We start from the raw sequence: 13,495 nt of genomic DNA, 5'->3' as shown, positions 1-13,495 counted from the left end.
AATAATCGTGCATACATGTACTTTTACATCATATACTCTATTATATAAGTGAGAACAACTAAAATTAAGCTCCAGTGGTTTTTGCCTTTATACAGTACAGTTAACTGGGCTAACTCACTCCCTGGGTATAAATACACAGGCAGACGCTGGGAAAGTACCGTGGTGCTAACTGATCTCTGGTTATAAGAGCTGGAAGGTGGTTGGCAAGTGAAGTGTCCTGGAAAGCCAAAGTCTTCTGTAAGTCAAGCCTAAGATACAGTAAAGTAGCACAGGGCAGTTTAATCTGTGAGGGTCTGCTAATAATATAATAGTAAATTTGATAATAGTTATTTCTCTTATTGTCTCTTACTGTAAAGTATCCATCTGACCTGAATATTATACTTGACTGTGAATGTAAACACTTATTTGGAAATAATATTAATTTCCTTTTTTTTTTTATACATTTAAATGTATTTAACACATCTGTAACTCATGAAATGATTATGTTTGTATTTGTCTCACTCAGACTTCTTATATGGAAAGTAATGGTTGTGTGAATAGTTGAAGACTTGAGTTATATGTCGGTGGCTGTGCTCGGGCTGTATAAATAGGTTAATGAGCTATTCTAAAACCTCACCCACATAGCTAAAGGAAACTACAGTAGATCAGCAGCTGCTGATCTGTGACTGTGGCTGATGATTTACACACATTTCCTGCCCTCTTCGCTGAACGTTAGGGACAAAATTGGCATGCACCCGTCTAAAGCTTAGCAAAAAAAATTTGTGTAAATGAAAGTGTGACAAATATGGCATTTTAAATGTATAATCATCTGTAAAAAAAAAAAAAAAAAAAAAAAAGAAAAGAAAAGAATATTGCATATGAAGGATTTCTTTGGTGCTTCAAATATGCAGACAGAAATAACAGAAATGTTCCGGTTTTTCCTCTAAGTGGGCAGCATTTGTTTTCATACCCACTCACACTGTGCTTGGTGCTCACAGCTCAAGGCATCATATGCTGCTTAAAATAGCCTCGTGCATGGTATGAAGTGTTTGTCTGCTGGCTGCATAGTGACAGCGTGGCTGAAGCCAGCACATGTTGTGTACATAAAGGTCATCGGTGCAACTCTAGAGTTCAAAACCATTTAAAGTAATCATGTCAGTCAAACAACAATTTTTGGATTCCTGACTTGCAGAAATGCTAAATAGCTAACCGCTTACACTGTGTGTCCAGGCAAAGCCTTTTAGTTCGGATTATGTAAACACTGACACTGATTTCATTGGCTTGTTTTTAGGAAATTTACGTAACCCACCGCTGTCCTGATGTCAGCCTGAGCTGGAAGGAACTGGGATCTCGAGAGGAGAAGCAGCCATAGAAGAGACAGGGCTGGTGATGATAAGACGCAAAGACAGTTGCTGACATCATGAGCTGTGTGGAAAAGCGACACGTGAGCCATCGAGCGGGGAGCATGCTCCACCACCGCTTCCCCAACGGCTTCACAGACTTGTTCATGGACGAGACTGATCGGGAGGTTAGCACTCTCACCGATCGCGCCTTCCGGAGTCTCTGTGTTGGAGACGATGCCGTTTACAATGATGACTTTTTGTGTGGATTCTCGCCTTTCAGCTGCCACAAACCTTTGGCAGGGGAGCCGCTTAAAAAGAATCATAACAAGGAATCTAGAAAACAAGGGCAAAGCAAAAATGAGAAAAATCACGGCCAGACATGGAAACATCATCAGCAGAAGAATATATCCCACATGTCATCTTTCCTCAAAGCCCTGAGTGCCACAGAAGAAAGCTGCAAAGGGATGTTAATCAAAAATGGGAGCATGACTGTTTCTAATGGAGAATCGTGGGATAAAACAGCACTTCGCAGCATTCAGAGAGAGCTATCAGAGTTCTCCTCAGATTATCACACCAGCCTCACAGATCAACACTACAAGAACCCTCTTCAACATCAGTCTGGTGATGGTTCGTCCAACAAAACTGGCAGAGATGTTGGCCTTCCCACAGGGAAATCCAAAAGGATTAAAAATGGGAAGTCCACTGTCAAATTAAGAAAACTTAACATCAAAAACTTTTTCCTCCACAGTGAGTTTAGTCCTTTTCAGTCATGGACTGATTTTAACCGGTTCCCCTTTGGCCAAGAGGACACAGTTACCCCTGTTCTCCCCATAGATACTATCCCTAAAGTGTATGAGTTGCCGCTTTACAAGGAGCTAACCGAGGCACGTAGAAAAGAAACTTTGCATGCAGAGAAGCCTCTGTCATGTCAGAAAGAAGCAGCTGGGCCTTGTCTTCCCACTGCTCCGAAACCCATCCCTCCCCCACAACCACCAAAGGTCCTGCCAAAGCCCTCAGCTGTACCAGCTGAAAAGAGGTGCTCTTCAGATGGAGGGGATGGAACTGCTGCCCCCTGGAGGCGCAACAGGTCCAGAGCAAAAAGTGCTCTTCTTGTCAATCAGCCTGGGATACCACCTCAAGACAATAATTCAAAAGTAATGGATGAAAGTGTTTTGTTGGTCAAAAAGGAAGCTATATCTGTGGAAGTCAAAGCAGTTGAGGAAGTCAGCTCTGTGGCCTCTACTCCGTTCAGCATCTGCCAGCTGATGACTCCCCTCATTCCCTCCAGGCAACCAACAGAAACATCAGAAATCCTCCAAGCGGTCCTCTCACCCACCTCTGCATTTGACCTCCAGGTTAGGCCACACTCTGAGGCCAAATTGACTCCCGAGCCTCCAGTTAGGCGGGACAGCTACAAATCCCTTGCGTCCAGCATCCTCTTCAACCTCAAAGACAACAGGAAAAGGGTGAAGAGCCGTTACACCCCCCCTAAATTCAAAACGTCGGAGCTGACTGAAGGTGGCACAGAAACTCCACAATCAGAGAATCTGAACCATCCACGAGCTGCTTCTGAAGGCAACGCATCTGGCTTAAGCACACCTGCCATGATGAAAGATGGACTGACAGTTTGCAGTGCTATTTTAGAATCCCCAACTGTTGATCTTACAAAAGATAAGACTGACAAGCCTCTGTCAGATGATTATTTGTTATCAAATCTACTGCAGACCAAAAAGGACGCCGAAGGTAACCTCAATTTTGGGGAGGAAAACACCACACCCCCCCTTGTACACTCAAAAAAGAACAAGAGCCCAATGGCCAAAAAGCAAAACTACCCTTCTCTGAACCTGTACAAGAAAGCCAGCCCTGTTGATGGTGATATGAAATATCTTCCAGTCCCTCAGAGCACACCTGCACATATAGATGCGCCAACTGAGGCGGATAAAGTTTCGCCACTCATTCTAAACAAAGAGCTTTCCCCGAAGGCCCTGCCTCCGAACACAGGGCTTTCACCAAATACTTCAAATGTCATCAAAGATCGATCACCCATAATTTCACCCCACACGCTTGAGAATGAGGGTCTGTCATCAGTAGGGAAAAGGCCCCTAAATGTGCCAGAGAAAACAAAACGGTCAGTGAAAGACACAAAGGATAAAGACTTTGAAGTGCAGCAGCCTTCCAAGGAAAAAGAGGCCAGTGGCCAAATCATAAGCACCGTGGATGTGATCAGAGCAGCAAGGGAAGCGATTAATGCAGCCAAAAATAAAGCTCTCTCAGCAGCTCATTCAGACAGCGTCAACAAGCCCACAGCAGACAGAGAAGAACCGCAGCAGAAAGAAACCGATGAGAGAGTTTCTAAAGAAATGTTAGGCAGCAAGGGGGAGAGTTCGGTAGCAGAAAATGACTTTTTATCTCAAAACAGAAATGAAGTGAATAATGAAATGCAGGCTGGCAAAAGTGGTAAAGTTAAGAAAGAGCCTCCACCTGTTCCAGTGAGGAATTTTGCTAAATCTGATATTAAACTTGCTCTCGATAAACAGCAAACACGTAATGATGAGGTGGAGGATGCAAAACTAGATTTACCACCAAAGGAAAATGATTCTGTCCAAAAACAAGGCAAACTTAAAAATATATTCTCAGCCAGACAGAACAACTATATAAAATATCAGAGATTTGCGGTGACAGACAATGAACAAGTAGAAGAGAGCAAAGAAGGCAATCCGAACGTGAGCACAAAAATGGAGCTGGATGACGAGACGATGCCAAGGAGAGAAATTAAAGACAGCGAGCACATAGTTAACGATTTGCATGCTTTGAAAGAGTTGGAGAGAGCGAAGCTCGGCAATCGTATTCTCGAGAATGCACGGAACAAACTAGGGGCCCTTAACACAGATGAGGAGACAAAGGCTAAAAACGATCTGATCTCGAGGGAGCTTCGCAATATAAAGAGAGGCATGCTGTCGATGAGAGGCAACACATCCGCTAAGAGAGAAATATTTGCAAAGAGAGAGAAGGAGCAGAGCAAGCAGGAGGGTTTCACAAAGTTAGACGGAAACGTCATAGTGAACAAAGCACTCATAAACGACAACTATGACAAAGCCAAAATGGCACTCGAAGAGATCATATCAGAAAGGGAGAAGAGAAAGAATAAACTACCAGAAATGGATAAAAATCCACAATTAGATGAGAAAGTTTGTAATGAAAGTTATGCAACAAAGGCACAGCAGTGTAAAAACTCTATGAAAGAAGCTATAACAGAGGGGAGAGACAAACTAAATGACAGCACTCACACGCTTAAAGAAAAAGAACTAAAAGAGAGATTAGGCGATCTGAGAGACCACAATCACCTGAGACAGATCTTGTCACTAACTGAACCCAGACTTGGTGAGACACATAGATCAGGCGGTAGGGTAGCACTGCCTGGCTTGAACAAGACTAACAATGAGGTAAACACTCTCCCAAAAACTACAGCTAACACAGAGGCTAATTTGATACAAAGAGCAAGACGAGTGTCAGAAGTAGACGTTCCTCCCGTTCCCCCCAGGATCAAAAAAGGAGGTAATAGGAGGCGTGGAAGCGTCACTAGTGAGAAAGATGCAGTAGATGATGTCTACAGCAAAGATGGGAAATATGAAAATCTGGAGGTACGCCAAAATGTAATGGGGAAAGATTTAGCAGCACAAGAGGTAAACGGTGAAGATACTGTGGGCAGTCCAAATGAAACCAGCTCCGATAAAGACAGGTGGGATCTGGAAGAAAATCTGATATCATCAGAGTTCGGGGCAAATGAAAATAAGCCGAATAACTTACAGATAAATATGAGCCCCACAAGGAGTGCAATATTTAATAAAAACAGCACTGCTAAGACACAGGAGACATGCAAGATAAAGCGAAAGGCTCCACTAAAACCAGATCATTTGATCACAGCTGATGGCACTGTAACCACGAACCTAGCAACTAATGAGGAACCTAACAACATACGTCAAGCCATTCAGGATGACAGTGCGGATGCAGAGGCTCTCGGTGAAATCCCAAGAAACATAATATCACCCTTGCTTCTGGTAAATGGTGTTAGCGTAGCTCAGAGCCCGCCTGATCAAGCCAGCTTGTCTTCAAAATCCTCGTACTTCTCTGTGGAGAGTGCACTGCACAACTTAATTGAAGAGGTGGAGAAATTCGAAGAGGCAGTGAGGAATGTGTCGCGAAACACGAGAGGCGATTCGGACAGGGCAGATGTGGAATATTATTCTTTAAGTGATCATGAAAGTGAGCCAGAGGCTATAAAGCAACCCGTAAAGTCTCCCGAGCAAGAGCTAGAAGTATGCAAGGATGGCAAAGAAAGTGAAAGTGCCGCCACAGATGAAAACAGTTCAACAACATTGTCACCTTTTGATACTTTCTCACCAACCTTGGGGATCCCTGCACTGTTTAAAGTCAAAGATAACACTTTTATTAACAAATTCAGGAAGACTTTACAACCCTGGTCACCCAGAGGGAGTCTGAGTGGTTCAGAGAGGGGTTCAGAGAGAGGAGAGGATGAGCTGCATCACGTAAAGGTGTGCCCAGAGCTCACACTGACTAACGAAACCAGTGCTGCCACCAGTGATAGCACCTTAATTCTAGAACAAATCCTTCCCTCTAAAGAGATTTCATCACCACCCCAGCTGGTCTCACCTTCAAATCTTCAAATTGAACACCTACAGAAGCCACAAGCTGCAGGGTTCCTCACTGTCCCACAGGAGGAAGATCGATTTTCTGGGTTAAGTCCTTCATCTGAAGGAGTGGAGAGTCTGACAACCAGCACGGCTGACACATCTGAAGAGACGGTGTTGAACGCTGGAGGGCCAGCAGAAAATGACATGACGAACGCTTTCAGTGAAAGTTTGGGGTCCACCTGCAGTGGTAACGAAAGCCAAACGGGTCTGCCGAAGCCACCGGCTGTCTTACCTAAATCGGAAAAGGCGGTTCTTAAAGCGATCAAGCTGGCAAATAGAAGGATGAAGAAAGAGGAGGCCCAGAAGTCATCTCACAGGTCATCTCAGAGCAGCAGCAAACACAGAGCAGAAAGACACAATGCTGAAAAGTCAGAGCACAGAAGCACCTCTGGTAATAAAAATGGCAGGAGCAGTGAGAAAAAGCACAGAGGGAAAACTGAGGATGACCACATTGGAAGCCCCCATAGTAAAAACAGCAGCAGTCAGAGTGAGCAGCTCCTGAACACGAATGAAAACCGCCACCACAACAAAACAGAGATCAAGCCTGAGACTCAGAGTCAGGACCACGAATCACCGGAAAGCAATAACCAGAGAAGAGAAGCCCTACCCTGCATCGCATCAGAAAGACAAGGCCGCAGCAGCAGCAGACGCATTCGAGATAAGACAGAGCAAAGACATTACAGCAGTGATAGGGTCATCAGCAACGTGCCTGTGTATAAAGCTCATGTTAGTGAAAAACAAGTGCTGGACAGGCCTTTGCACCGAACACAAAGCATCGACCGGTATTTAGGCGATAAAGCAGAGCACGGGCTCGGTGCTGATACGCCGGTCAACGAGAAGCTCGATCCCAGAACTCAGCGCATTGAGAAATCCATCATGGACGAGTTTCAGCAGAGAGGCCGAGCCAGAGACAAGGCCGTCAGAGACAACCCGCTGAGACGGAGTCACAGTATTGATGCGTATGCCGCTGAAGTACCTCAGCCTTCATCCCTGTCCCGCCAGTCGAGCCACACCAGCCAGCTTTCTCGACAATCTAGCATTGAGCATTCTATTGTTACGCAGTCCTTCCCTATGACCCAACGTAAGCTCCTCCAGGATCCGGACTCAGGGCAGTACTTTTTTGTAGACATGCCTGTACAAGTCAAGACGAAAACCTTCTTTGATCCTGAAATGGGAAGCTATGTGCAGCTGCCAGTTCAGCCACCAGATGGTGCAGTTCCTAAGGCATCTCCTATGGAGGTCTTGAGTCCTCCTTTGGTTGTTTACCATGGCTTTGTCCCAGTGTGTCTGTCGCCTATGGCTCCGAGAGCCACTGTTCAGGCGCCTCGCGTGGAACCAGAGGACTTTGAGCAGAGGAACATAGAAAGGTCAAAGCAAATATACTGTAGAGATGCACATCCATATTTGGAGCCTATCTACAGTCAGAATGAACACATGTTAGGGGAGTTCATAGGCACTGAGGAACTGGACTGTCCTAGTTAATATAAACCGAAGGGTTGAAAGGAATGCTGTTTTGTATCACTGAATTGTGGTGTTTGTTGCATTCCAGGGTTGTTGTTGTTTTTTTTACACTTTTGTCATGATAAAACAACTTTGCCTTCTTATATTTAAGTTAGTGGTTTCCTGCGTTTCCCAGAAGGGCTGTAAACAAGCAACAACACTTCAATGATGGATTCCTCCCTCTTTGGTTGTTGAACATTGGTACAAAACAGCAATTCCAGAAAGAAGTCCCTGATCTTGTAAATACCTTCTGTTATTTTGCCGCGTTTGGCCTTTTACAAGCATAATGAGAAAAAAAAACTGCACCAAAAATGTTCCCAGAAATGGAAATTTCATTGCCAAGACCTATTTCAGGGCTGACTTTTTCCCCCTTGAATGTTAAGTGTTTTCTCAGTTCAGATCTTCGATTGTGGTTTTGCCTTTCTTGCCCTAAAATTTCAGGAGACACGAGAGGCGCTCTGGTTTTTTAAAGTTACTGATGCCACTGATGGCTTTGTGAAAAGAGGACAACTTTTAGATGTTGAATTTGGGGATGAATGATTTTGAGTGTGCTTGTTTAAATGTGGTTGGGAGGGTTTGTGTACGATAAGGTGCAATTTTAGTAGAAAAAGGACATGGACGATCCATGTACATAATGTATTTAAGTGTAAACAGAGAGCTACACTGTAAATTATTTATTGTAAATGCTGCAGGTTTGTTATATATTACAGTTGTGTTGGGTCTCTGCAGCTGTCCAGAGATTGTAGCATTTGTTTTATTACCTGAGAGGTTTGTCGTCTGGAGAGTTCCTTTTTCATCAGACATATGCAGTCATTTATCATTAGATATACTTGAACCAAATTTCATTGATTTTAACTAATTATCTCCATACTAAAGATTTTGAAAACAGTTTGCATGCTAAAGTCCAAATTGCACCTGTTGTGTTTTTATTTATAATGTCTAAAAGCTTCAGCTGACATTATTGGAATTCATGTTTTGTATGCAGAGGATATGAAAGAGAATTTGTTTTGCAAGTTTGTAGAATCAAGCAGGGCTGTCTTGTGTCTGTGATGCATTCCAATAAAAGAAAACAACCATTGTGATGTTTTTTTTTTATTATTATTTTTCCACACTGCCCTTCTTCTAAAAAGTTGGTTTAAAGGTACTTTTTGTAATTATCCTCTGCAAAATTTAACTAACACTCTCACCACCAGAGGGCGTGCTGTACTGCTGCTTTAACTTATTTCTTTGCAGCCCTATCGCCACTTCCTCGAGAGGTTAAGCTGTTTCCCAGGCTGCCTTTGTGAACAGTGTGCACTTTTGCCTGGTTAAAGGTTACAGTGACGTGCTGCACCATCTTGTGGCACAAAGTGGTACTACATACTCCCAGCCCCAGTTTAGCTTCTGTTATCGCAACACAACGCATAAATGTTTGGCACATACACTCTGTGCTGCAGAGCACATTCGCAGTTTCCAGCATCACCTGTTAATGAAATAATGCAAAGACGACAATGAACAAGAAAGTTTCTGGACACTTGTATGCTGCTTTTATTTCCTCACGTGCTCTATTATAATACAATAAGAACTTGAATATGCAAGGCAGGGTCTTTTAAATTTTCCCCAATTCATTCAGCATAGCCTCCTGCCTTTAATAAAACATTTAAAACATTGTTTCTAATGCATATTACAGAATTAGGCTGTAAAACCTTGTATATTACTTTTTTGCATTGACAACATCCAGTTTTGTTTTTTTTGGACATCAATTTTTTTTTTTTTTTTTGGCATGCTCATTTATCCAAATAAGTTGCATAAAATAATAGATTAAGATTTGCACTAATGTCAGAGTTGTTTAAATGTAAAGGTTTCATTTGACTCGTGCTTATAAGCTAAAAACATTGAATATTTGAAGACAAGACCTTTAATTGTAATGAGCATTTTTCAACATTTTAATGTAGGCTACCCTTAAAGACCAAAACAGTGAAGATAATAAATCAACAAAGAAAGTTTACTGTATGTTTGCCAGAGCACCAGTAACATAATTCCAGATAAAAAAGTAATTATTTTATGGGACAAACCACATGGGCTGACTCGGCCTCGTGGACATCAGTGTCACAGAAGAACCTGAAGTGGGCGCTTCAGGGGCACAATATAAAAATCAGAATATATATAAAAAAAAGAAGATACGCAGAACAACTAAAGATCATTAAATGTTGGCATGTTGGCAACCATATTATTGGCATCTGTTTGGCAGTCTTGATTCTTGAGCTGCGCTAGTAAAAGGACTGCTGATGAATGGTTACTTCATTACTCAGCTGAATACCAGCAAAAATACCGAAACTGTAGAAACTCAGGAATACCTTTACCCCTACTGTTCCCGGAGACACACGGGCGCTTAATGACAACCACAGCTTAACGCCATCATGTCGTCATACTGCTTCAAAACCACGTTCTCCTCATCGTCAAAATATAACAGACTCATGGACTGGAGCGTGTCGGGCACGCAGCAGGGCGCCTCCACGTCATCTCTAGCGACCTTGAGCGCGTGCATGATAGAACGCACTGTGGCGTGGTTCGTCGCTCTGACGCCCACCCCCAGCGGGAAGGGGCAGGAGCCCGTGCAGTGGTAGGCGTTGTATCCACGGGGAGAGATGATCCAGCCCGACCAGCCGATCTCTTCGAAGTCGACGAACAGGGAAATGCGCTGGCAGTGCTGGTCGAGCGGCGCGATACCCGGAGACGCACGTGGCTTTCTGCTGCGGTGGTCGCGGTGCTCGGGGGCAGCTGGTTCAGGTTGGGTTTGTCCTGTGATAAGAGCAGGTTAGAAAATTATATCAGTCATTAAAGTAATTTAATTTGAGGGATGTTCAATCCATTAAACACAAAAATATCAACTTTTGAAGCCGCAGTAAGGAATTGCTCTGTTTTAGGAACTGACTCTAAAAGTTGATGTGTGGGTGATGCTGACATCTGGGTCTGTTATGTGAGCATGGAGAGCTAGTTTATCAGCTAATGCTAGCTTGGTTAGCACAGTGCATCCTTAAACTGCACCGGTGCATCCTTAAACTGCACCGGTGCATTACACACACACACACACACACACACACACACACACACACACACACACACACACACACACACACACGCTTATTAGGATAATATAGAAATTAAATCATGGAGGAACTTTACTCTTTGAAGAACATCAACAACATAGCAAGCCATATTATTTATAACATACTGTAAACATTAATTTACTGCACAAGACACCAACACACAGCCAAGGTTCAGAGGGCAAACTGTGTTGACACCCACCTGTCAATCAAAGTGGCCACACCCCTAATAACAGATCATTTTAAGCATTAACACAAGTTAAACAGGTGAGTTATATGGAAATTAATTACCAGTACAGCTGGGCACCTGAACATGGATCTAGGTTGAGATGACTCACTTTTGGAGCCAAATCAAAGAACTGTACATTTTTGTGCCCCACAGGTTGTTGATTGCTTCTAAGCAGACAAGCATGAGAACATGCAGGTGCCTCACATGGCTAAAAATAAATCACTACTTTAAGCATCACTGTTTTTTGCTGGTGGCCAGGATGGCCACCTGATCTGGCCTGAAAGGCTGATCAGTCACAGCTTAGATTTCTTTTACATCAAGTGTGAAAACAGAGTCCAGAGGAGGTGCAGGAGTCCAGTTCCCTCTCAGACTACATGACTTGCAATACGCTGAGAAGCTCTTATTGAGTTATTGTATAAAAAAAAAAAAAAAAAAATGGCAAAATCATGTTGCTCTACAGGCCACTGATTTCCACGAGCTCACCACCTTACCAAAGTACGACTGGTTTGACGCTCCGGCCCGCCTGTCTTGTGAGAATATGACCAGGTAGGTGCTCGTATCCATCAGCTCTACATCCTGCTTAGATGAATACAACGCAGACTCCATCCAGCTACCAGACGGAAGTGCAGTCACCACCAGGATGCCGTTGTTCTCCTCACTGTTCTGGATCCACTTGGATACCTAGCATTTAAAGCATAACCAGACCAGATAAATGGACGGATTTTTGTCAACGGAACCAAAACTATGAACGTCGTCATTACCAGATGTTTTTATTTGTAATTTAGCTGTGTTTGGTAATAATGACCAAAAATAAATATAATATTTACTTTTGAACAAATCCAATGAGTTTTGTTACCATTTGAGTGACATTGAAGACCTCCCATCCTTGAGTGTAGAGCGGCACCAGTCTGGAGGTGATGAGGTTTCCTCGACATGGCTTCACGCAGTTGTCCAGCACCTCATACAGATCCACCTGGACAGCAAAAAGCACTGTTGTTTGTTCACTAAACAAAAACCTCCAATATTCTTGTTAAAGCCCCACGATTATGAAATGCTTTCACACAGAAGGGTGAGTGCAGCGTGCTAAAACACGATCACGCAGCATCAAATACAAACAGACGGTTGTTGCTGTTTTTGTTTCCTTTACAATATAAAAAAATAAATGCTTATTAAAAGCGAAGAGGACTCGTTTACCTTGTAGAAATGAGGAATGTGCAACTTTCCAAGGTAAAACTTCCTTTTCTTTCGGAACCAGCGGAACTGCGCTTTGATCATTCTCTCTTCTCTGCCGACAGATGACAAGTTAAAGAAGTGAAAACTGTCTCCAGCCTGACCTGCAGATGACAAATCCAATCAGAAACATATTTAGAGAAACGATAAAGCCATACACTCTTAAAGAAATTGTTGTTTTATCAGACACAGCCGTGCGCAATCGTGCGCTATTGCATCTTTATGCGTAAAAGTCAGTCTGGGCAGCCGCTTCTCACCTTTATCGTTCAAACTCCGCACCGTGTTTCCTTCCAGAATGTCCGTCTGGCTTTTCGGGGTCCCATCGGCGACTGAGACCGCGTTAAAAAGATCCAGCATAAACTGAGGAGCCTTCTTCTGTGGAGCCTCCGCTGGTCGGGGTATATCCTTGAGATAGAACAGAGCGTCCTGCTTCTGCCTGGCCGTTTCCGTCGCATCCAAAGCGTCCTGCATCCCCGGACTGTGCGGCGGGAGAGCCAGCAGGGTGACGCATCTGAGCAGGAGAGCGAGGCCGAGGCAGAGGCGCGGAGCTCCTGCTGTCATCTCCAGAGTGGACTGAGCTCTACACCTGTGGGAGGGTTGGTGATAAACGACAGGGTGCCCTATCAGTAAGAGATGATTGGGCCGTGATTGATGACAAAAACAAAATACACAAAGGATTGTTGGAAAAGACCAGAGAAGCGGCTGTAAAGAAAAATAAATACACCAATATCCAGTTTACAGTAGTTGAAACGCCGCTTCGTTCATGTGACAAGTGAATTCAGACATGCTGTAAGAGAGTTTTTGATATAAAGTTCATATATGTTAAAATAGATGAGATTTTATTGAAGAGAAGAACCCGTCTTTATTATTACATTACCTGGCCTACAGCGCCATCGTTTTATTCGCGGGACCAAATAAAGTTATCCCATCATGATGTCACCTTTGTCCCACATCATGCGTTATCAGTATGAGGCCAGTTGCTGGAGAGCAAACGAACCGCAGAGCCGTGACGCAAATGAAGCGCGCTTTCAAAAGCTGCCCGTTAACGCGCGCGGTTTCACAGAAGCGCGAGCGCCGCGTGTCCCTGTGTTTGGACAGTGACTCAGAGTTTACACCGAAATCAGCGTGACGCGTTTATTCCTCAGTTAGAGCGAATCCCCGCCGACCTCTGATCAATCAAGTGCAACAAAAGGGATCAAAACTGTGGCTCAATCTCCTCCCCCTTTGTTAATCAAATCTGTGGCCAATACACACCCTTTTTCTTTTTTTGGAGGTGGTGGGGGGTCATTTTAAAATCTGTTATATATCATTGAGTAGCCACACACTCAGATAAGCAGACAACAGCAATAAAGACTGGACACGGAGATCCCAGCAAGGGGATCAAACTGTTGAATTTACTGAATTTGACTCGGCTGC

At 43.7% G+C, this 13,495-nt stretch overlaps 2 protein-coding genes across 2 annotated transcripts; one reads left to right on the top strand and one right to left on the bottom strand.

Annotated features, from left to right (window-relative positions):
- Positions 1–2,326: 2,326 nt before the first annotated feature.
- Positions 2,327–8,395, top strand: LOC115798606 (cardiac-enriched FHL2-interacting protein). Its single transcript, XM_030755508.1, has 2 exons — positions 2,327–2,369; positions 6,171–8,395. Exon 2 carries the CDS (start codon positions 6,179–6,181, stop codon positions 7,514–7,516), a length of 1,338 nt encoding a protein of 445 aa, XP_030611368.1. The 5' UTR covers positions 2,327–2,369; positions 6,171–6,178; the 3' UTR covers positions 7,517–8,395.
- A 1,047-nt stretch (positions 8,396–9,442) lies between these two features.
- On the bottom strand, positions 9,443–12,658 carry LOC115798797 (bone morphogenetic protein 2). The gene is made up of 5 exons (XM_030755766.1): positions 12,337–12,658; positions 12,044–12,183; positions 11,706–11,822; positions 11,341–11,530; positions 9,443–10,315 (listed from the first exon to the last, which is right to left on the bottom strand). The coding sequence occupies exons 1-5, from the start codon at positions 12,638–12,640 to the stop codon at positions 9,906–9,908; spliced, it is 1,161 nt and encodes a 386-aa protein (XP_030611626.1). The 5' UTR covers positions 12,641–12,658; the 3' UTR covers positions 9,443–9,905.
- Between the last annotated feature and the right edge of the window lie 837 nt (positions 12,659–13,495).

Source organism: Archocentrus centrarchus, chromosome 19 (genome assembly GCF_007364275.1).
Source record: "Archocentrus centrarchus isolate MPI-CPG fArcCen1 chromosome 19, fArcCen1, whole genome shotgun sequence".
Taxonomy (NCBI): Eukaryota; Metazoa; Chordata; class Actinopteri; order Cichliformes; family Cichlidae; genus Archocentrus; species Archocentrus centrarchus.
This window is presented reverse-complemented; position numbering and strand designations above follow the sequence as displayed.

What these genes read in the sequence shown, in the direction of transcription:
- LOC115798606 (XM_030755508.1), top strand. Translation starts at nt 6,179, where the DNA reads ATGACGAACGCTTTCAGTGAAAGTTTGGGGTCCACCTGCAGTGGTAAC.
- LOC115798797 (XM_030755766.1), bottom strand. Translation starts at nt 12,640, where the DNA reads ATGACAGCAGGAGCTCCGCGCCTCTGCCTCGGCCTCGCTCTCCTGCTC. An exon ending in ACATTCCTCATTTCTACAAG is followed by an intron (nt 11,823 to 12,043) that starts GTAAACGAGTCC and finishes TTTGCTGTCCAG; the next exon opens with GTGGATCTGTATGAGGTGCT. An exon ending in GTCAAACCAGTCGTACTTTG is followed by an intron (nt 10,316 to 11,340) that starts GTAAGGTGGTGA and finishes CTCTTATCACAG; the next exon opens with GACAAACCCAACCTGAACCA.